General features: G+C 41.6%; 2 protein-coding genes across 3 annotated transcripts; one reads left to right on the plus strand and one right to left on the minus strand.

Annotated features, from left to right (window-relative positions):
• On the plus strand, window positions 1-23,300 carry tbcd (tubulin folding cofactor D). 2 transcript variants are annotated; one of them, XM_041062931.1, is made up of 39 exons: window positions 1-434; window positions 537-587; window positions 695-792; window positions 996-1,097; window positions 1,244-1,390; window positions 2,677-2,732; window positions 2,936-3,068; window positions 3,860-3,905; window positions 4,105-4,237; window positions 4,489-4,631; window positions 4,718-4,778; window positions 4,893-4,967; window positions 5,167-5,261; window positions 10,252-10,408; window positions 13,465-13,522; window positions 13,625-13,654; window positions 13,985-14,070; window positions 14,650-14,730; window positions 14,841-14,914; window positions 15,075-15,192; window positions 15,582-15,642; window positions 15,747-15,769; window positions 15,868-15,899; window positions 15,979-16,041; window positions 16,135-16,211; window positions 16,415-16,496; window positions 16,608-16,726; window positions 16,835-16,926; window positions 17,292-17,432; window positions 18,198-18,281; window positions 18,649-18,807; window positions 19,113-19,251; window positions 21,398-21,519; window positions 21,714-21,791; window positions 21,880-21,966; window positions 22,062-22,149; window positions 22,616-22,725; window positions 22,830-22,914; window positions 23,015-23,300. In XM_041062931.1, the coding sequence occupies exons 1-39, from the start codon at window positions 251-253 to the stop codon at window positions 23,036-23,038; spliced, it is 3,594 nt and encodes a 1,197-aa protein (XP_040918865.1). In that variant the 5' UTR covers window positions 1-250; the 3' UTR covers window positions 23,039-23,300. The 2 variants fall into 2 exon arrangements, with proteins under 2 accessions (XP_040918865.1, XP_040918866.1); XM_041062932.1 differs by having other exon boundaries at window positions 23,018-23,300.
• znf750 (zinc finger protein 750) lies at window positions 5,037-9,288 on the minus strand. Its single transcript, XM_041062933.1, has 3 exons — window positions 9,171-9,288; window positions 6,411-7,696; window positions 5,037-6,250 (listed from the first exon to the last, which is right to left on the minus strand). Exons 2-3 carry the CDS (start codon window positions 7,673-7,675, stop codon window positions 5,710-5,712), a joined length of 1,806 nt encoding a protein of 601 aa, XP_040918867.1. The 5' UTR covers window positions 7,676-7,696; window positions 9,171-9,288; the 3' UTR covers window positions 5,037-5,709.
• Window positions 23,301-23,452: the final 152 nt, after the last annotated feature.

The raw sequence follows: 23,452 nt of genomic DNA on the forward strand, positions 1-23,452 counted from the left end.
AGGCAGCAGAGAGGAGGCATACTGCAACGGTTTTGTTTAGTGAAATTAATTTCAGTTCGAGTATAGGCATTTCTCTCGTTAATACTTTCTAGACTAATTCAGTGATGAGTCACATCGTTTCCTAGGGTAATAGTCATCCACACCCGTTGCTTTTGGTAATACTAGCTAGCTAACCGGTTCATAACTCACAACAATAAACGACAACGTTAGCCTCTATAAAGAGACTCTTCGTAGGTGAAGATCTGTCTAAATGGCCCTATCTGAATCAGAGAATGGGTCTTCCGGTGGCGAAGGGGGAGAATCCGACGTTATTGCCACAAGTTGTGTCTTGGGCGGCTTCAGCGAAAGCGGTGAGACCAGAGCTCTCATCTCCAGCCTGCCGGAGGTGCATGGGGACACGGTGACAAGCGAGTCCGCCACACAGAAGTTCCTCGGTGAGGCAGTCCTCCGCAGAGTTCATGAATTTTCAACAAAACAAATTTTAATTAGTGCTTTGCATGGGTGGTTTTGTTCATAATTCACATTTCCTCCTACAGTGATAATGAACAGATACCAAGAGCAGCCGCATCTGCTGGACCCACATCTAGGTACATTATGATTTATATAATTCTGAATATAGTTCGTATTAGTGCCGTAAATTCAGATTCACCTGGACAGTGTGTTTATTATTAAAACGCCCCCTTCTCTATATTAGAATGGATGTTAAACATCATACTGGATTTTGTGAGGAGTGAAAAGTCTCCCCCTTCACTGGTTCATTTGGGCTTCAAGTTTCTCTACATCATCTGTAAGGTCAGTAAAAACAGAAGTCTTGCTGACAGTAGTTTGCCAAGTCATTGAAAATCCACTAGACCGCACTGCATAGAGTAAAACCTGGAACACACATTGTACTTACACAGCAAACCTGTCCAGCTAATTCAGTAATCCTGCTCGGTAATGCAGGCCCTAGGGTGTTTGTATTTAATTTTTTATTTATTTATTTATTTTCTGGTTAGGTAAGAGGCTATAAAGTCTTTATGCAGCTTTTTCCTCATGAGGTGGCCGACGTCCAGCCAGTCCTGGATCTGCTCTCCAGGCAGGATCCCAAAGACTCTGAGGTGAGACTGGCATTTCTTTCTATGGGTAAAATAATAATCCTGTCTTTCATATCTAACCTCTGTGCGTCTTCCTCCTACAAATTTGGCATGTATTAATTTTCTTGTTAGCTTTACTAGCAGCATGTTTTACCATGTACACATTCCAGACTTGGGAAACGCGCTATATGCTGTTGTTGTGGCTGTCCATGACCTGCCTCATACCCTTTGACCTTTCTCGTCTGGATGGACATCTGGAGTCAGATGATGGCAAGGCCAGAGAGTCCACTATGGACCGAATTTTAGCTATTGCAAAGGTAAGTTAAGTATATGAAATAATCATAGACTGTATACGACATGGACGTAGCACCCGTGACGTCACCCATTGGTTTCGGGGAGTCGGTTTTGTGACCAAACCATGGGCATTTGAGCTGCGCCATCTTGGATTTTAGTGGGAGTGTACTTTCCATATTTGGCGGAGAGGCCGTTACTGTACGGGTCAGCCGGCCGAGAACCCGCCCACTTAGCTCGGAGCAATATTTAATATTTACAGGCTTTCACCGCTGCCTCCATCCACTATCCACTTACAGTTACAGCACTACACAAACAACAGCAGCCGCTTACTGAGGGAGCTGCTCTGTCCATGCAATGTCGGACTTTTAAAACAGAAAAATGAGACGAAATAAAATTGTAGCCTAGTATTCCCGCAATAAACGGACTCTGAGAGCACGGAACACACCGCAACAGCGTTCCTAACATTAGCTCCTCCGGTCCTCTATCTGTATGAGCAGCGACCATAAATCGGCAATCAAGTAAAATATGCTAACACATGCTAATTTGTGCAAACATCCAGGTAAAATAGTGAGAAATTTACTTACCGAAAAAACTGCAACACAGACTCATTCGACGGTCGATTAGTACAGTCTACACTACAATAAGCCATATTGTCACAAAAGCCTATCCGAACATTGGCAAACAAACACGGACACTGCAGCACCTGTCAACTTCTGGAGGTAGCAGGAGGCCTCTGAATGTAGCCGCCTAGCCCAGCCGATGCTTTAGCAAAGAGCTACCTGCCAGTGCCTGTCTATGGGGGTGTCACACAACGTAACCACGCCCTAATGTATGAAAGAATTTTAAGCCTAAATAACACTAAAACGGGTGTAGTACAAAAAACTCACCCGCCCCACAGTGTTCACGGGGGTGGAAATGTACCAGGCTGTAAATATGTTTTTTTAGGCTGTAAAGTTGGCTATTTTAACATGGGGGTCAGTGGAGAATTGCTCACTTCTGGAGCCAGCCCCCAGCGGCAGCCGAGGAACTGCAGCTTTTTGAACGCGGAAGTGATCCTCACTGCTGGAAATAATCTTTATTGTGTTGTGTTTTGTGTTGGAGAGATTGGTCTATATGTCTTTATAGTAATAATAACTTCATAATAACTTTTTTTTTTTAATTCAGGAATCCAGTGGCGCATAACTTATGAACTGAGTTTTATTTACCCCCCAAAAAGTTTATCTGTATTACTCTAGCTTTTAAGTATGTGAAGATGTTTGACAGTCATGGTATCATACAGTAAGAATGACAGTGTTTTTCTTGTTTGCAGTCTTATCTAGTCGTCAGTGATACCCCCAGAGATGCTGCATCTGTACTGGTGTCAAAGTAAGTGCTTAAATAGGTCATTACATAGTATTTTAATTGTGTTTGCCTCCAAATCACAAACCACATTAAGTCAATAACTGTAATTAGTTTTCTGACCAGTAGATGGCGCAGTTGTTCTTAGAATGTCTTTACTGGTGTCTGCGTTGGTTTATCCAGATGAAACCTATTATTTCTTTCTTGTCCTGTTTTTCATGACTGCACAGGTTCATGACACGCCCTGATGTGAAACAGAAGCGCCTTGGAGACTTTTTGGATTGGAGCCTCACCACCATATCACAGACCAATGACCAGTCAATGACAGACATTATGGTGCTGGATGGTGCTCTACAGTCTCTGGTAAACACATATACTCACTGATCGACCTAAGTTGGTTTTGTGTGCACATCTGTCTGTGTGTTTGTTTGAGGCCAAGGTAATCTGTCTACACTGCTCTATTAAGGCCTGCAGAGGGTAGTTTACAAGAGCTGACATGACTGGTATGTTTCACCCAATACCTAATGTGGTTTTGGCAGGTGTGTAATGCACCTGCTGCGTGTGTGGGATCTCTTGCTTCAAGTGAGTGATGTCAGTTTAATCCACAGCTTTAAGATAAATGGTTCTTCAGCAAATGAGAACAGGGCTGAGGGTACTTTCGTGAAATTCACTTTTCCAGCCTCACAGATTACACCTGTATTCACTGCAAACCTTTATCACTGATTGAGTATTTTCATATCACTTCCCACCAGCTAAGGTAATTTATTGCTGCCCTCAAACATGTACTATACATTCATATCATTGGCACATAAACTTGCAAAACATGTTTAGAAAGCATTACTTTGAACTTAATGTCTGTGAAGTCAGTCTGGCCCCAGCCTGTGTGGTGTTTTGGGTGTTCAAAACTGGCTCTGTGTGTTCAGCCAAGGAGCCTACAGTACCCATACTTTCATGTTCTTGTGTGTAGATTGAGGCTGAAGTGATGCAAAAAAAAAAACAAGACGTAGATATGAGTTAGTAACTAGTAATTAACTTTGGTTCCTGAGAGTAATGTGCAATTTTTACTTTGTTATTGAAATACAGTTTCAAAACAGCTATCTTGTGTCCTCTGCAGTATATTAAATTGATTTGGTCATCTTATTTGTGTCCCCTAGGCGAAGCTTTTTAAACATGGAAAACGAGATGACCTCCTACAGTATGGTGAGTTACTTTTATTCCCTGTTATCTATAAATCTATAAAAAGATTCACAGCTGACACTACACTTCCTTGGGTCTGATCAAGGCAGCAGGGAGACATAGTTAAGATGGCAGTCTTCAGCATTTCCTGAACAGGAGTTATTGGAGCATGTTATTGTTGTTATTACAACATAAAATAATTATGTCTTTATGTGTTTCCCAGCTCCTACAATTCTGCAGTGTCTGGAGCAGAAACATCTGTCAGAGAGCAGCCAGGCCATGCTGAGGAAGCTTGGTGTCAAACTAATCCAGCGGCTTGGCCTCACACTACTGAAGCCACGTTTGGCTGCTTGGAGGTCAGACGTAATACCAATGAATAAATTCATTGTGTATTTACATAAAACATAACTTCGTAACACCTAAAAACACGGGTATCTTCAGAGTGCCTTGTCAGTACTGAAATGAAGTGATTCCCTTAACCATTAGTAACCATTCAGTTGGGAATAGCTTTAAATCAGGTTAGTTTTCTTGTCATTATGGAGATGTGTCTGGATCAGGCAGAAGCACAGAGCTAAGTGTCCTAAAAATGTATGTGCATATTTTTTAGGTACCAGAGAGGCAGCCGCTCCCTAGCAGCAAACCTTTCCATGTCTCAGTCTGCTTCAGCTACTGAAGCTGTGACTCCTGATGTGGACACACAAGAACAGGAGGAGGACTATGACATACCTGAAGAAGTAGAGACTGTCATTGGTGAGTTTCTGCTTCCATACAGTTTTAATAGGTTATTGTTGTTGATACGTCTGCTCAGGAAATCAAAATTTCATGTTATTTTACAGAGCATCTGCTGGTGGGACTTAAAGATAAGGAAACAATTGTGCGCTGGTCTGCAGCAAAGGGGTAACAATCTGTCCTCACCCAGATTTGCAACAGTTGATAGCAAGTCATCCTTGTTGCTACTTGTCGTTGGTATTCTTTATGTCAGTGAGTTTGTGATTTTATTTAACCCTTCAGCATTGGGAGGGTGACTGGAAGGCTTCCCAAGGAGCTGGCAGATGAAGTGGTTGGATCATTGTTGGATTGCTTCAGGTAGGTTCTTGCTGGGGCAAATTGGTTCTTGCCATCAATCACGCTCTGCTGGTAATCATTTCTTATATATATATATATATAAGAAATTGTGTGAGAAGTATTTTTTCAAAATACTTCTCACACAGGGACTATTTTTCAAGCAGCACCATATTCCAGAAACATGTTCTATATTTTGACCTGTGTTGTGTTATTTTTCAAGCTTCCAGGAAACGGACAATGCTTGGCATGGAGGCTGCCTGGCATTGGCAGAACTTGGTAGGAGAGGCCTGCTACTGCCTTCCAGATTGACAGATGGTATGTGTCCACAAATTCACACTGGAACATTTATTATAAGATACATGGACTACTGTAAGCAGTAGTCCATGTAGTCAATTTTTGTTACTACTTTATTTACAATGTTTACATTTACATGGCCCCATCTTCCAGAGTCAGCTTTCTACATTACAAAAAAATTTAAATATTAACAACCCTTACAAAAATTAATTTTCACCTTTTCCAATGAAGTGTGAGAACAAGACATAATAGACACATACTGTAACAACAAATTCTATTATTATTTTTATTTTACAAGTGACCTTGTGATAGTTAGTGTAGGCATGTCACATCTGCTCCTGCTACAATAATCAAATCTTTCAGTGCTTAATTAACATCAGTGTTCAGTAATTTGATCTTTTCACGTTGAGGCTTGCAGTAGTAAAGGTGGGAGATATTCTGTCTTTATTAGTCAGTTTAGTTGTTAGCATCAGCGAGGCCTCCTCCTCAGAACCCGTGCTGGAGCCTTTGCTTTCTTGTTTGGTGTATGGCACTTGTTTTCGGTCTGGCCACGGTTTGCTCTTTTCATGCCACCTGCCTTAGCCTTGGTTGTGTGCTTTGTCTTCTCTGGAGAGCCAGGACTTCTAGCGTCTGTGGCTTCCTTTAAGGGCCCACCTGCGGTGCTGAAGTCACATGAGGAGGCAGCAGAGCTTGCACTGGCTAGCTGACAGAGTGCCAGTGCTGCAGTCTGCCTCTGGTCGCATGGTTCTTCATCCAGCTCAGCGTCTGGCCTCGGGCTGCTGTGAGAAGCTCGAAGGCAGAGGTTCAGAGGCAGCTCATCACCCTTGAAGTTCTCTGTGTTTGAGCACCTCAGTCTGTGGTCAGAGGGACTTTTTTCTTTATCCTGTCTTCTCGTTGAGAGGTTGAGGGGAGCCAGATTGTCTCTGCTGTCCTCATCATCCTGTTCTGATGTACTTTCAGGACATGGCTCAGAGACAGACATGGAGGAACATCTGCTGTTCTCAGCTGACCTGAAAGGGACAGACCAAAACCAAAATTTAAATGACTGACTGCCATTACTGCAAATACAGTATATTGCAGCTCAGTTAAGCCAAAAAAGAAGAAGACTTTTTTTTCTTGATTTAAAAAACAAAACAAAACACACAAACTAAATTTGGAGATTTTGCTTACCTTCCATCTATGGTTCTTGACTGCAGGAAGCTTTCAGGAGACTCCTCTTGTCTCAAGTCATTTTTGATGGGTTGCACAGCTGTAGCTGTGTGTTCTGGTTGGCTAGTTGTCTGTGGCTCACCTGTGCTGTTGTTGTGCAGGGCCTCTGTGTCTCTCTGGATGGTATGTGCATGGCTGGGTCTGTCAGGGGACCCCAAGGCTGAACAACCCGCTTTAGGGCTTTCCCTGGTTGCTTTGTCTCCACTTTGGTCATTGTTGCTCTGCTCTTGTGTAGATGCATTGAAGCCGTTGTGTCTGGGATGTGAATGCATGTAAAAGTCATAGTCTTTAGGCCCAAGGGTCTGGCTGTATAAATCTAGAGGAATATATCTGGGTCCTGTTAGTGGTATGGAGAGCTCATGTGGCCTGTACAGGTTATAATGGAGAGGGGGTGGTGGGTGAAGAGGGTGGCAGTATCTGTATGTATATGCAGGAAAGAGTGAAGTGTGAGGTGGGGCAATGGGTTGTGGCACCAAAGGCCTCTGGGGATCCAGAAACTCCGGCCGGAAAGAAGGAGAGTTTGGCTCATTCACATGGTGATTTCCTGGGAGGTAGTATGATGGATACAGGGGCCTGTCAGGCAGGAGGTAAGCAGAGTATTCGGGAACCATGGGAGGGGGTAATGGTTTTAAGGGAATGGATGATGAAATCGTGCCCCATGGGAAGCCTGGATGATTGAAGGTGGGAGCAGGAGTTTGCGAATCCTCTGACTGCTCCACAGATGACTTGAAGGCATCTGCTCCTTCACGGTTGGGCGTGACAGGGTAGAAGGCAGATGGGCGCGGCAGAGCCTTTGCCTCATTGACCTCCCTGTTCTCTCTCTCTGTGACTGTGTTTGGTTTTGTCACATTCTGGCTGTCTTTATTGACTGGACTGTCACACCCATGGTCTACTTCCTCTGTGTCTTCTTTGCTCTCAGCTTTGTTCTCCTCAGCTCTCTGTTTCTCAGAACTGTTGTTCTGAACCGCTTGCAGGGGGCTTGGACAATCCTTAGATTTGACAGGGACTCCCTTTGCCGCAGCCTTGACCTGTCGAGCTGTTTGTCCGGTTTTCTGTGACACCAAGGAGATTGAGTTTTTACACAAGTTGTATTTCATGTGGTTGAAGAGGTGAGACTTTTCGTTGCAGGTGAAAGGACACTGGAAACACTGGTACTTGAAGGGCTTGCCTGGCGGTCGGGGAATGTAGTGGGGTCTCTTTGGCTTGCGTTCCTGAGCAGTCTCCATCTTGATTCTAATGCACGCTATCTGAGGAAAGAAAAAATAGCACATTGCAAATTGAGGAATTAGTAGTGGTTTAGATTTAGATTTTTAAAGTTCCTCTTTCCATGTATACCGACGCTGTTGGGGAATGTGACACTGAAGCATAAAAGAGCAACTCGTGAATCATTGCAGGTTTTGTGCCAGATTCTCACTGATGCTAATAAAGTTGTTTAACTGGTTCAGGTGGAGAGTGGCTCTCACTGCAAGGGTTTTCTCTCAGTGTTTCGTTAGCTGCTCGGCCAGAAAAATCTCTAGCTGCACAAAACACTGCACCCTCGGGCTAATGTATTTCTGCAACTGTTACCTCGCACTGGGTTGGACACCAAACAGCGTAATAGATAAATATGAAAACCTGTCTCCTGTATGCAAAAAGGCACCCGCATGTTTGCATAGGTGCACCCGTGTCTCAGTGTGGTTTCAGTTGATTGGCAGCAGCCTACAAACGCTTTTACTTGGCTTGTCTTTTCACCTGTATATCATTTTGAAATTGCTTCAGTCATCTCCCCTGTAAAGTAACAGAGTTGCTGAGGCACTAGGTAGGCAGGCCCTGGGCAGACTAGGCACTTACTAACACAGACCTGGAGGGCATGCAGAGACTTGCTCTCTCTCTCAACCTTACTAAAACTCTGTGCTGTCGGCGTGGGAACCACCAGCCACCTGCTTCCCATGACTACACCTGTGGGATGCACTCAGCTCCCATTCATCATTTGATGAGCTCATGAGCAAGAGTATGAGAATTAATTCTTCAATAATTTTTCATGTAATGTACCAGCTAAAGTAGGTGTAGTAGGTGGTAGGTGGCATCTGAAGCACTTCAGGTTCGCCTTTGAAATGAAACATCACCTAAAGCTGTGAGTTAAGTGTTGCTGGGTGCCACTCGGAGGAACCTGCTTGTCATGCGCTGTCGCAAGAAGTTGTCACTCAAGTTTCTGTCGAACTGTAGTAGCACGCAAAGCCACTCCCTTCTTAAGAAGTGAAATTCATTCGAAAAGTCCCTTTTTAACATTATTCCTCTTCACTGTGAATACAACCCAGTCAAAACTTGAGTTTTATTTTTTCTTCTTAAAACAGTATATATTTGGACTTGAATGAGGTCAGGGATGTTTTTTATTTACACACGAGTCTGTATATGTTATAAAGAAAAAAAATGCTGTTATTTAACTAAGTATCTTGAACTTTTTTTGTTTGTTTTTTTTTAAAGAAGATTCTCTGTAAGGGCTAGGTACTTTGAGCGTCTTACCTGTGCATCAGTTTTGGCAGTGCAAGCAGGGGCTAATTAAGATTTATAGGTAACAGGTGCATGCAAAGCTTATACCAACCTAAAATACACTCTAGAAACCAGCCAACAGTACCTTTACAAATCATTGACAGTCTTTTCATAAGTGCTGTACATAAGTAAATGTAACTTAATTCTGTTTTCCTGTTAATGAAAGAAGGATAAAAAAAAAAAAATGAATACCTGCTCCGGTTGTAGCAGCGGTGTCCTCTCCTGAGTATTTGGCCTGCAGAGAGCCGCCCCACAGTCCAGAGCCAGTGTGAGTGTCTTGTCAGGACGTTCACTCCAGTATGTGCTAAGAGTTCAGAGTGTGTTTGTGAAAGTGTGTGATGGTGCATGTGTGTTCTGTATTTGGTTAGTTGTGTGGTGAGTTCCTCTCTCTGAGGTGTTGTCTCACCAGTGGGTGGAGCTTCAGCCCAAACAGCAGGGCCCTCGGGCAACATCGATGTACCTGATATTAGTCAAGCCTCAAGCGATGATTTACATGATAGGGTCGGGTGGGGGCTTTGACACCTTCTTCCTCTTTCCTGCTCCATCTTTCTCTTTTGTGGAAATGACCACACAGGCCTCGTTCTGCAGTTACTGAAAATAACATGCTCATTTACATAAATGCATCAAGTTTCAAGTCAAGTTCACAAGCAAGCTGGCAGCATCAGCATTACATTTGCATACTTGCAGGTAAAACTTTTAACATACTTTTTATGTGAGCAGTGTACAAAGAAAACAATACACACTTGCTATGTTCATCGTGCTGTGCTTTCTTTCCCTGATGTTACATAGAAGTGCCACCATTTTGGTAGTTGCCTGGACCACCAGACAACTACCTGTTGCTTTCTTTGCTTTCTTTGCAACAACTTTCTGTTGCTTTCAATAAATTTTCAAATATTTTCAAGGAACACCACCACAAAGCAATTCTCTTAATGTGCTGCAAAATGGTTGCTTTAAATGCATGTAACCATAAAATTAATAAAACATGAAAATATTACCACAGTTGAGAGGCTCAATATATGGAAAATAAAAATGTTCTTTTAAAATAACCAATGCATTCTTCATTACTATGAGATAAACAATGTATTCAGCATGCACAATCACATAATAGTTCAGTTAGTTGTTGCTGGTCTCAGTCTCAGGGATTTTGTTTGTCAGATGTGCTACTCTCCTTACCACAAAGATTGCAGTACAGCATGTGTAACATTCATTCTTTGATCTCAGTTGTTTGATCTGGAGATACAACCACTCATCCACTTCTGTTGTCTGCTTGCAGTTGTGCCACTCATTATCAAGTCCCTGACCTACGAGGAAAAGAGGGGAGCATGCAGTGTTGGTTCCAACGTGCGTGACGCTGCCTGCTATGTGTGCTGGTCTTTCGCCAGGGCTTATGAACCCAAAGAGCTCAAGCCTTTTGTCACTCAGATTGCCAGGTAACCTTCTTCTTCTTTCCCTTCCTAAAACCATCATGTGCATATATTGCTGCACAGTCACACTAAGAACACATTTTTATCTGTCAAGCAGACTGTGAGATAAGAATGCATCTTTTGTGGGCCCAGATGATTCATTTCACTAATAATAAGTTTATAATAACACTTCACTGTTCACCACAGGAACAGGAAAAAGCCAAGCTTATCTACAAAATAAGAGTACCTGTTTTCCAATATCCAATTTTCAATTGTCCTTGCTGCTGTTTGTCCTCTTCGTATTGTAAAAATGTGCATGTATTGTCATGTGCATTTTTACAGCATTATTTATAATGGAATAACATTACTGGTATGCCGTAACTGCCACCCTCAACAACATAATCCCTTCTCTTTGCTGTCAATGGAGCAACACAAAAGAGGCTGTAGGTGTATCCAATAAACTGGCAACTGACCATGTGTTCCTCAGCTGTATAAAAAATGCAACAGCTGAAATCAAGAGGTGGAAGCATAATACACAATTTAAGTTATCAGTGAGATTTTAAGGTTGCAGCTCATTGTGAATTTCATTACCATTGTAATTTGCATGGAAGCTGCATGATTTGCCTCCAAGCAGTTATTTACTGCCTCAAACCAGTTTTTCTGTGCCACATTAATCTTGCATGTCCCCGTGTTACCAGCACACATACCTGTGTGTTGGTTTTATGCCTCTGTGCTGAAGTAGGCTGCCGTGTAACTCTTTATCTTAAATACACGGACAGGTGTCATTCTGAGACTCATTAAATGGTGGTCATCACATATTGTGTGACTCCAAAGGTACTTAATAATAATGACATTAATAAATGACATCATTTCATTCATTGGATACATGCACTTCCCTATTGTGTTTTGTCTTTCACCGCTGCCAAGCAGTGCATGCTGCTTGATCTTTTTGCGGCTCAGTGCCAGTGGTTCTTTTATATAAATTAATATTTGTTCTGATGTGTCCTGTCTGTCACAAAAGTGATATACGCCATGATCTCATGGAGCTCCTTTTCCCAAAAAATTAAGCAAGCACACTGCTGTTGGGAAGGACATTTTGAGAACTGCCAGCATATTTTAACATTATATGGCACCTGAAGTAAATTTGTAAGGTCTGTGTAAATACAAAAGATCTAGTGGTGGAATTAAATATTGTTGTGCCTGAAAACTTTTTTTTTTTTTTTTTTTTTTTTAACTGCAGAAGTAGTTGCAGATGTTGTCACAAAGTATTGAAACCTTTGAAACCACAAAAAAACTGTTTCACAGGCAAGGAGATTTTCAAAATTTTCTGTTTTTTGTGAAAAAAAAAAAAGATTTATAGATGGGCAATGAAATTAATTGTAGGTAGGTAAAAGATAAACAGTAACAGTGCTGGCTTCATTTATCTGTTAAAGTAATTTTTTTTGTCCTTCAGACATAAGTAACTTTCATGTTAATGTTATTTGTGGATTAACTCAGAGATGATAGGACATTTACAGAAAGAGCAGACATTCAATTCAACATTCAGTTGCATATTGCTGTTGAGGATTTCGCATAAACATGACCAGGGTGCTTACTCAGACGTAAGACTGTGTGAATGCAAAATGGCTTACAGGGCCTTCTTTCAGGACCAGAAGCAGGAGTTAGCCTTAAAAGTAGTGAGTAACATCTTGAAACTTCTAATCATCAACCAGTGCAGAGAAACTAAAGTGTAATATCATACACTGACGCATGTTCAGTCTTTGTCAATAGTAACGGCTTGCCTCCTCCTTGATCTCTTCTCTCTCGGCGTGCATGTATGGACCTGTGGCCTCTGACTGTGCAGACCAGCTCTGCAGAGTCAGTTTGAACCCCTGCGACTGCCATTATCATCAGCAGTCGCGACAACACCCTCCCTTTCCCTAGCCTACAGGATTGCCAGGTTTCGCCTGCTGCTGTAGGTTTCGGTCACCGTTTGGCAGCAACACTCAGACAAGCTGATTCCTGCTCTATTCATCACAGCTTGATGACATTTACAGAAAATTCACTTTTGTGAATGCGGGACTAAGTGACTTGGGGGCACATACATACACACAGGTCTATCTCTGCTTACACAGTTACAGTTTCTCAGATGAACTGTGTACTTATTGATTGTAGCAGTCACAGACATAATACAGAATAACCTTTAGGGAATGATCCAGAGTGGAATCAGGACTGTTTTTGTTTCCAAGCCCTCAGGGTAAGGGCAGTTAGTAAAGTCAAACTGGGGCAGTTAGTAAAGCTCCAGGCCTGAATCTTGCTGTTTGGAGGCAGGGAACATGGGAGGAGAGCAAACAAAGCCAACAGCAGTTAGCGTCAGGCTGTCACTGTGATGAAGTAGGCTGGCCCCCCTTCGCCAACTGACATTCACACATCCATCCCTCCTCAGACTTGTAGAGGCAACGTGCAGTGGAGGGATGCTGAGGTCAAAATGTAACCGCACGCAGTTTCCCGTATTACAGGAACAGTCATGGTTAATCATATTGTGGCTGCGTTTACCTGTTGTACCTGGAACCTGTGCACCGTTAAAAAAAAAAAAAGTTCTGTGGTGATGATGTAACCCAGACTTGGGCGTCATTTTAAAATCTTAGTCAGAGATTCTTAACAAATTATTAAGATGTTGATCCGCCGTTTGTGCAATTTAACAGGACATACTGAGAACGGTAATATTTTGCATATATGTTTTGCAAATATGTGCCAATTTTTCCAGGCTGCAAAAAGATTTTGTCAAAAGAGATGAAACCCAATGGATGAGTGTTAATTACAGAACTGTGAAGTAGTTAAATGTCAAAAAACAAAGTAACAAAGCACGGGGAATCACATTTTATACTTAGACCTACAAAGCAATAGTGGGAAGAACATAAATATACTGGGGTTTTTTTTGCAGTTGATTTCTATCACATTAAGTTGCCTGCTCATTAAACATTTTTTATGCATTTTTGTGACTCTTAAAATACTTTACTGTTAATGTGGACAATTCTTGGTACAAGTCTTTTATCAGATCATTTATATTCTCCCTCACACACACACTGTGTTTCTCTCTGCAGTGCTTTGCTGATCACAGCTGTGTTTGATCGAAATGTCAACTGCCGGAGAGCCGCCTCTGTAAGTTCTCTGGTCAACATCCTACGATCTCTTGTCTAAAGATGTACGGTTACATGACACAGTTCACACACAAGTTCATTTTTATGTCTCATTTTGTCCCAGGCTGCCTTCCAGGAGAATGTCGGCAGACAGGTTTGTGACATTGCGACTAACAGAATTATTGGGATTTGAAGTTTATTTTCTGCCAAACAGCCAGGTCTTGCTCAAACTTGCCTTGTTAGTGAAAGCTTTTGAAGCAAAGAAGTAGCCTCCCAGTTAGGCCACAGGGCACCAACAAACTTTTCCAAAGTCATGGAGCCAAAAAACTGTCCTAAAATCTGAGTTCATTACTTGAATTTGGAGCCAAATCCCTTATTTCCAACATCTTTTTTTTTAGTGCTGAACAATATTGACCATTCATACACAATCACCTGAAAACCAGCTGAAAAATCAGCTGCTTGTTGTTTGTTTGTGTCTCGATAGGGAACTTTTCCACATGGCATTGACATTTTAACGGCAGCAGACTACTATGCTGTGGGAAATCTCAACAACTGCTATCTGAATATCAGGTAAGAAACAATATATTCATATTGGCAGTTCTGAAGTGCTTGTCTGCAACAGCCACATTTTCTTAGTCATAAAATACTCAATTGACTCTGCACTTGGGCAAATGCTTAGGACAGTACACTTGTTCTAGCAGTATTGTCCCATTCTTCTTCAGTGATGGACAGGGAGTAACAAATAGAAACATGTCTACATTTATAACTGAATTTGTGGCCATCAGAGTTTTTTCCCCTGTCCTACCCTGTCCTTCTATGTCAATGGAATGAACACTATCACATGATTTGTGCTTATTGAAGTACCCAGACATGTGCAGCTTCTTAACAAATACAACTAAATATTGAAAACTGCAGCAGAGCAAACATTCAAGCAGTGAAAATGGATAAAGATGCTAGCCTCGGGGTATGGCTGACTGCAGAACTGCACATAACAAGTAAAATGAAAAAAAGATGCACAAAATGATGAGAACTGGCTGAAATTATTTTTTTCCCCCACTTTTGAATGGTTACAGAGGCATGTTAAAAGCTGGTATTCATTCTCATCTTTTTTTCTTTTTGTTGTTGTTATTGTTGTTGTTGTTCTCACAGTGTTTACATAGCTAGTTTCCCAGAGTACACCACTGCCATGATAGACCATTTAATAACCATGAAGATCAACCACTGGGATGGGTAAGTACTCGCATTGTTCTGTCCTCATAATGTTAAATATGAGGAAATAGATACTGTAGTTTTGTTTTTATCTCTTAAGCAGAACACCGGATTCTTTGTGTGTTTTGCAGTGTGATCCGGGAGCTTGCCACTAAAGCACTCCACAACCTGACGCCTCAAGCGCCTGATTATATGGCAACAACAGGTAAATAATGTCGCCTTACCTGTTCCCAGGCAATGTAGAGCTTTCAATGAAAATAAATTGCTCATGAGGAATGCCTTTTGGAAATTAATTGAAACCTATAATTATCAGCCATTGGTCATATATATATGTATATATGTGCTTTCTTCCTTGTTGTTTTAAGTTCTGCCACAGCTGTTGCCCATGGCAGTTGGTATGGACCTCCACGGTCGCCATGGAGCTATCATGGCATGTGCAGAGATCACACATGCTCTGTACAAACTGGGCCTTCAGACCAACAGGTAGACTCTTAAGCAACCACTCAAAAGAACATTGAGCCAAGGGTTGATGTCCTAGTCTGAGCCCCAGTTTGTGCTTCTCATATATTAGCTTTAGCTTTACATTTGAGTCACAATGATAAGTGTCTGTTTCTCTGCAAGATAAATAGCCAGCGATGTATGAAATCTGAAAACTTGTTTAACAACACTTACGCATATTCTCGAGGTATTTCCAGAATCCTCAAAGGCTCTCCTGACCATCTGGGTGAAAACACACATGCCGTGTGTTACACAATGATTGTTTTAAACACTTCTGGATGGAGCAGCATCTATAGAAAAAACACAAATAACAAATACAGTTCAATGGTAGGACATGCACCTTCAACTCTGTTCTCCCTGTATTTGTTCCATAGGACTGTGACGGACATGATTTCTTCAGAATGTGTGGATGCATTAAAAAACATCCACCAGATGGTAAGGGTACCTCAAGCAACTTACAAAAAATGTAGCTTCGACAACAAAAAAACTGTGTAAAAACATCCTCTGTTGTTGATTTTCACCTCTTGACACACTTTCAGCTACACAACAGAAAACAGTACAGGTAGGCAGACTGAATCAGTTTAACTTTCTCTTAGCAGTATCGTTAAAAAAAAAAAAAACATTGTTAAATTCATATTAATATTATTCTCTCTTATGTAGGGGTTTTGGTGGAGAATTAATGAGGCCAGCAAGTAAGTATAACAACAAATACCAAAATGGTTTTTAGTTATTTGAAAGATGATGATATGACTGATTTTATCTTTTCTGCAGTGTGTGGCCTAATAGAAAAGCTGTCCCTGTCCAAAATGCCTTTTAAGAATAATCCTGTAATCGGTAAGTTAATAATTTTAAACAGCTGCTATTACGCTTTTCATATCATTCAGTATCTAACCTAAAGGTATATACTGTTGTGACACTGTGTTTCAGCTGACTGGCAGTGGCTTATTGATGACACCATAAAAACTCTTCATCTCGTTTCGAGTGGAGCAAAGGATGGCATTATGGTGAGCGTAATATTTCTTTATAAAACTGAGGTAACCCCATGGATCAAAGAGGATGAAAATGATCCTTTTTACTCACTAGTTAAATACAAGTTAAAAGAAATACAGTTCTTTGGAAGTAATTGAACCAGGTGGCTGCTCTTGAGAAATTCGTTCAGAAAGATTGTTTGTTGTTAACTTCTCACTGATCTTACCGGCATCTCCAGGTTGCAGTGGTATCAGCTTTGTCTGCCTTGTGTGAGGAATACTACCAGGCCCAGGCAGGCCAGGCTGACTCACAAATGCAAGGTCGGTTGAATATAATTTCCTTATTCCACTGACTATCCTCTTTGTCTTAATTTGAAAATAATCTCTACATGGTGTGTGGGTCTGTTTGTGTGTCTACGTGCATGTGTGTAGAGGTCCTGGTATCTCAGTACATTGAGGGGCTGAAGAGTCCACAGATGCTCACTCGTTGTGGATCTGCCCTTGCCCTCGGCTGTCTACCAAGATTTATGGTCCATGGCAAACTGAAGCAGGTGTGTCTGAAGTTTTGTGTACATTTTCAAGCCATTTGACATCTCATCTGCCTCCGTTTTTAGGGATAAAGTGAGTGTGTGGGTGAGTTTGTCCTGTCTCCCTGATAGATCTTTGAAGGCCTCCAACAGATGTGCACTGTCAGCCAAAAGGAAGGGAATTTTACAGAGGCCAGGAGAGATGCAGTCAGAGCAATTGCTCAGTGAGTATCATATAAATGTTTTATTGACTTCTCATCTTTGCACCTTCTGCCTTCAGTTTTTTTCTATATTTATATTTAAGTCATTTGTTAAAGGTTCATGTCACAAAGCCCCCTGTGTCTCCTCGTCTCTTTTGTCTTGCCTGTCTGCTAGCTTAACTGTGTAGTTGTGTAGGCTGCAATGCTAAAATAAACAGTTGACTGGCTATACCTGTAGGACCTGAATGACATGTTGGCCCATTTGTTTCTGTAATTCTTTTCTCTAATATTTTATCCCATTTCCCCTACTCATGTGATATCTTGCTTGTTGTCCCTTTCTGTTTTTTATTATGTATTATTTTTATAACTTTTTTTCCGCTCTCCATCAGAGTGTGTGTGAAGGCGAGTGTTTGTGCCCACGGTTCCCCAGACTCTGCTCTGTGCTCGGAGAATGTAGACAAGGTGTATGGCACGCTGCTCGAAAGCATGAATGACTACACAACAGACAGCAGAGGGGATGTCGGGGCCTGGTGAGTGAACTTTCTCATCAATACACACATGTACATATACACACAAGCACTCACACTCAGTCCACAGATACACACACGCTCTATTAATTTGCCTCAGGGTTTAGTAATGTTCCCCTGCCTGAGGTCTCTGGAGTTTTTCTGTCCCCTCACCTCAGGACATGAAGACATGACATGCATGCCTGTCTCACTAGTAGCCCCAGGCCATGCTTACCGACTCGCCAGGAATGCCACCAGGCTTGTCACTTGTCCTCACAACATGGGATGGGCTTCTTCTCTCAGGCTGTCGAGCAATCTTATTCTTTCCTTCATTCTTTCTCTTGAATCTGTTTTCCTCCTTGTTTGCACACCTTTATCTCTCCTGCTAATGTTGCATGACACCCCACACTCACTCCACACTTCTTTTTTTATTTTTTTCCTCTCGCCTACACCCACGCAGGGTCACATTTCATTCTCATTTTCCTTATCACAACATAAATGTTCCTCAATTTCTCTTTGCCTCACACAACTGGCAAATAATCAGGGGTTCCACCAGTCGCCTGTGCACCTGTTTCAGGGTGTGCCTTTTGAATAAATTATCTTTATTAACATTCCACGTAAGCAAATTGTGCCCTGCAGCCATGAAGCTAATTTGACTATAAAACAGCCAAATCCAGTGGCACTGAAATACAAGTTTTAGATGGTGGCGTGTGTCAGTGAGTGTAAAGTAGATTCAAGCCCATGTCACCGCAAGGATAAAGTCTCCACTCTCTCTGTCACTTTGCCCAGGGTGAGAGAGGCAGCAATGACTAGTCTGATGGATGTGACGATGCTGGTGGCCGGCAGTGCTCCTGAGATCCTTTCAGCAGACCTGTGAGTAGAAATCAGATTTTTATTAACTTTGTTATACAGCTAGAAAAACTTCTAGACACAGTGTGACATGTCATGAGCAGCTGACCATAAAACTTGAAATATCAATCAGTGTCAGACCTGCTGTTTGCTCATGAGCTTGAGTAATCTTTGGTGTCACCTCGATGTCTCAGGGTGTGGCCACAGTACCATGGCACTAAGTCAGTCCAACTTGGATCATTTATTGGATAATTGTGGGTACCTAAGAAAGAGGCAATAGTCTGTTTGGTGATTTAGTCATACCTCAGTTGTGAAGTGACACCATGTGTTGATTTTATGAATCAACATGAATTATACCACTTATCTTTTTTTTCTATTATTCTGTGTGCAGGCTGAAGTGTATGATGTGCTGCCTGGCCCAGCAGGCAGCAGAGAAGATTGACCGCTACAGAGCCCATGCTGGCAACATCTTCCTGCGCCTCCTTCACAGCACAGAGCCTGCAGTACCCCACATCCCCCACCGAGAGGAGCTGCTGAACATTTTTCCTGTGTGAGTTACTCTTATTCCAGGCTGTTTTGTCTGTTTGGTATACATACAAGGTACAGCACCAATGTGAACTTGCCACAGTTGAAGATAGCTCTTAATGACTCTTACTAACTCTTGCTGTATATTTGAGGCCAATCAGATGCATCCCTGATGGTACTGTCTGATGGGAAAAGGATCTTAACATCTGAAGTGCCTAAAACTTTTGTACTACAGTACACATGAAATATAAAAGCTTGACGTGATGCAGTTTTACACACAATAACTTGTAATATTTGTTAATCTTTGACTCTGCTTGCTATGTCTTTCAGTGAGACCATAACCAGTCTGAACTGGAATGCTCCATCCCAAGCTTTCCAGTATATCACCCAGCTGCTTGGACTGCCTCAGTATCAGTGCCACACCCTGCTGGGGCTCACTGTGTCTGTGGGAGGGATCACTGAGTCTACAGTAGGTCAACTGTGTTGGGAGGAGTAGAACATTGTCAATTCAGAGCAGTATGATGTGCAGATGGGTGACAAATGTAATGAAAAACAAAAAAACAAATGCAGACACTTTCATACAGGACACAGGGGATCACTGAATGCTGAATTAATGAGTATGAATCAGAAACTGTGGCCTTCTCAGTCACTAGATCCCAACCCAGCTGAATATTGATGGCTGATTGGGGACCTGCTTAGTAGACAGTGCTCTCCTTCTCAGACTTGTTTTTCCTTTAATTTGTCAATCATCTGAGTTTTATAAAACTTCACTTTCACCTACAAAATTGATTAAGTAGAAGCATTTATAATTGTATTCACAGTTGAAGGCCATAAACAAAAGCTTCACAGAACCATGTTGGAATGAGAACATAGCAAATGGAATTGAGTTTGATATATAGTTGACTTTGGCACTTCATTACCTTTAATGGTGTTTCAACCTTTTACTGCTAGTATGACATAATGGGCATTACATAATAATAGAGACACTAATCGGTAGATCATTCTACTTTGCTCATTTGTAAGCTGGGATGTTTTCACATACAGCACTGCTACATTTCATTGTAGAAATTCAATTTTCATCACATTACATCACATTATAAGGCCTGACTGTTTGTTGGGGGAGCAACAAACAGTTTTTCTTTTCTTCTTTGGATGGTGGTAAATCCTTCTGCCAGTAATAAGTCAGAGTTGGCAAAGTCAGCTCGTAGTTGTTATTATTTAGGAGGGAATTAAACAGCAGGGGGAGCCATGTGTCTGATGGAGCCTACTCAGTCCTGTGCACCATAATAATCGCTCTTTCTCTAGAAGGCCTGACTTCACTGAATTCTTAAAATCACAAATCAGATTGTTACGTCCTCCCTGTCCCAGCTTGCAGCACTGTGGCAGCCACCTGAGCTTCACCACCTGAACTTCAAGCATTGACCCCGACTTATCCAGAACAAATTGATCTAACGGGTCCCTCGTGGTACCGTCAAGAAAGAATTTCCCATCAGTTCGGTCTTTGCATTGCTGTGCTAAATAACAACTTAAAAGCATGTCTATTAGTCTCCACTCCTGACCTTTCCCCTACCATCACTTGGGAGGCTCAGCTTGGGCCCCAAACTGGGGTTGATCAAGTTCTCCCCCCTCCTCCAGTATGACCTAACCATTCGAAGACGTTCTGCCAGTTAAGATTTGTGATCATTAGGTTATTTTTAACTTTTAGTGTTTGTGGATATAATAAAGAAAAATATCTTTAAAGCCTGTAATAGCAGCACTGAGGTGAGTAAAGTTGAACTTTTCTGCCAGTGGAGGCTGTAAACATATTCCCTTGGAGACAATCTGGCTCTCGTCTTGCTTTTACCTCCTGCTCTTCCAGTCTTTCTTTGCCATAGACACATCCTCAGAGACGGGGAGGACTGATATGTTTGTACAGGGTTGCATGCGGGAATCTGAGCCAAGACTGCATTGATACGTGGGCCAAGATTACCATTCTCACACCACAGGCACATATTCACACAGGCCAAAGGGAGATGGAGCATCCACCAACTTTCCAGGAATTGCCTTGAAGGCCAGTCTAAATGCAGAGAGAGCACTGCAAAAGCCAAACAACCAAAACTGTCCAAAGCCCCAAGACTAAGAAAAATAAAAATTCTGCACCAAAAACGGTTTTCTGTGCACAGGTGTTTCACAGTATTCATGTGTATAATTTTTGGTCGGTTGATTCTTTAAATGACCTTTAATCATTGAAACACACAAAAACGAAACAGATTATTTTGTGCTTATTTGTAGATGAGGAAATCAGACACAAACTTTCCATGTAACTTTGTTTATCTGTATCAAATTGTGTTGCTAGGTTGCAAGTTTCAATGTTTGACACATTCTTTCCTGCCGTTTGATGATATCATCTGTTTTACTGTTTTTCATATCATGGCCCCTCGGGTTCACGCTCATTTACTTAAAAGCACACGGTGATATTATACAGGAAATTATAAAGCGTAAAGCCAATCTCTGTACCTCACTGTCATTTCTTTTCTTAAAGACAGCGACAGTGTTGGATAAACAGCACCCAACCACTGCTTCACTGTTCTAAACTCCACATTAACTGCTGCTGCTTCTCCACTGCCTCCATTCAGGTGCATTTTTCTTCCCAGTCGTTGTTTGACTACCTAAAAGGGATCCAGAACAATGATGCCGCTCTGGCACAGTTTGGTGATACTTTGCTCAGCATCTTCAGAGACAATCTCCGCAATGACAGGTACACACACAAACAAAGACCCCTTATTTATTTCTTGGTCTTGCTAGAGTTATTACTTCAGGCCCTTTCTATTAAATGTCTGCGTCTTTTTAAGAAATCACTTTAAAATTTTAAATCCAAAATCCATGCAAAACGTTTGATTTGATCTCATTTAATCTTCTCTGTAAAGAAAGTGATTTCTTTTCCTTTTTTAGGGTGACTGTTCCTTTTCTCAAGATGCTCAATCAGATGCTCGCTAACAGCTGCTTTGAAATCTTCACCACACAAGAGAAGTGAGTGCTGTGACAGCTATTTTAAAAAAAAACAAAATTGTGGATGACATCTATGAGAGTTTAAGTTTTTCTGTCTGTGTTTTCTAAGTCATCCATTCTGTGTGGATCTTTTGGCTCTTTGCAAAGAATTCAAGAAGTCCAAAGATATTTCCAAGCTGCGTGCCTGTATAGCTGTGTAAGTCTCTATCTCATTGATAAATGTAAACATTACATTCAGCACTGAAGTAAAATGAACCATTCATGACGACTGTTCTGACTGGTGTTTCCCAGCTTCTGTGGGCTGATCCAGTTCCAGGGTGAGGTGAGAAAGAAAGTTTTGTCCCAGCTTCTGATGCTGCTCTGCCATTCCTTCCCTGTGGTAAGTTTACAAAGTGAGGAATACTCTTCCATCCTTAGCAGATATGTCGAACAATTGATAAACTGCTTTAGAATAAAAAAAAAGTGGCACAAAATTCAAATTCTTGTACAAACACAAAAAGTCCCATCAGGATGAAAACAAATGTCACCCTGACTTTTCCTCCTATGCCACCATTATGTTGACATTTATTGGTTTTAATTAACTGGCTTGACAACTGTTGAATGGACTGACCTTCAGTGACTTTTCATTTTGCACCATCATTAGGTCAGTTTTTTTTTTTGTCCAATACTTTGTCACTAACATCAGCATGTTAGCATTGTCATTGTGAGCATGTTAAGCTGTCGTTATCTGTTCGCTCAAATCACCTGCTGTGTCAGTGTCGTAGCCTCACAGACTCGCTGGTGTGACTGCAGACTCTCTCACCTAAAACAGAACAAACAAAACTTTTCCTTTCTCACAACTGTAGATAAGAAAGACCACAGCGAGCCAGATGTATGAGATGCTGCTGACCTACGATGATGTCATTGATCCAGAGGTGCTGGATGACGTAATGACGCTGCTAAGTGACACCAACTGGTGAGCGGTCACACTGGATGCTGTTGTTAAATATTCTTTAATAGTTAAAATTAACTCAGTATGTACAGTATGTGACGTGTTATTGTGCTGGGTGTCTGTTCAAGGGAGAGTGACCTTGCCACAGTACGGCCTCACAGGAATCAGCTTTGTGACTGGCTGGGAGTCCCCAGGCCGCAGGTGGTTGCCAAGGTAACCATTTAACTGCCATTAATTAGCACTGAGTGCAAAGTTTTTATGTTTCATTACCCTGTTGGACTTGGAGTTAACCCGGACCACTCTCTTTCATCAGCAGAGCCCTGTCCAGGTTTCCTGATTACCAGTGGATGTGAAAACCAGCAGGAAATAATGTAGTTGGACAAACTCCTGTAGAAGAAGAAAAAGAAATGGACTGTAAATGCCGCTCTCCTGAATCACAAGCTTTACAAGATAATAAATAGACAAAAACAACAGTTATTTGCCCTGTTTTGTTATTTTTAACATAGATTTCTTGTACACCAGAAAGATTTTTGACAGATGCATCAGACCAAAAACTGACTGTAATAAACTAAAAAAAATAAATAAATAAAATCCAGCAAACGATCAATCACTTGTACTCACTTTATTTACAGTGTTTTGGTCCTGTGGTCCTTGCCTGTTAATGGTATGAGGAGTGTGACGTTGTTAAGACAAAATGAACATGTGTTGCTTTTTCCCTATTTAGCTAGACTTAGACTTTTGTCATTCAGGT

This window comes from Toxotes jaculatrix, chromosome 18 (assembly GCF_017976425.1).
Source record: "Toxotes jaculatrix isolate fToxJac2 chromosome 18, fToxJac2.pri, whole genome shotgun sequence".
Lineage (NCBI taxonomy): Eukaryota > Metazoa > Chordata > Actinopteri > Toxotidae > Toxotes > Toxotes jaculatrix.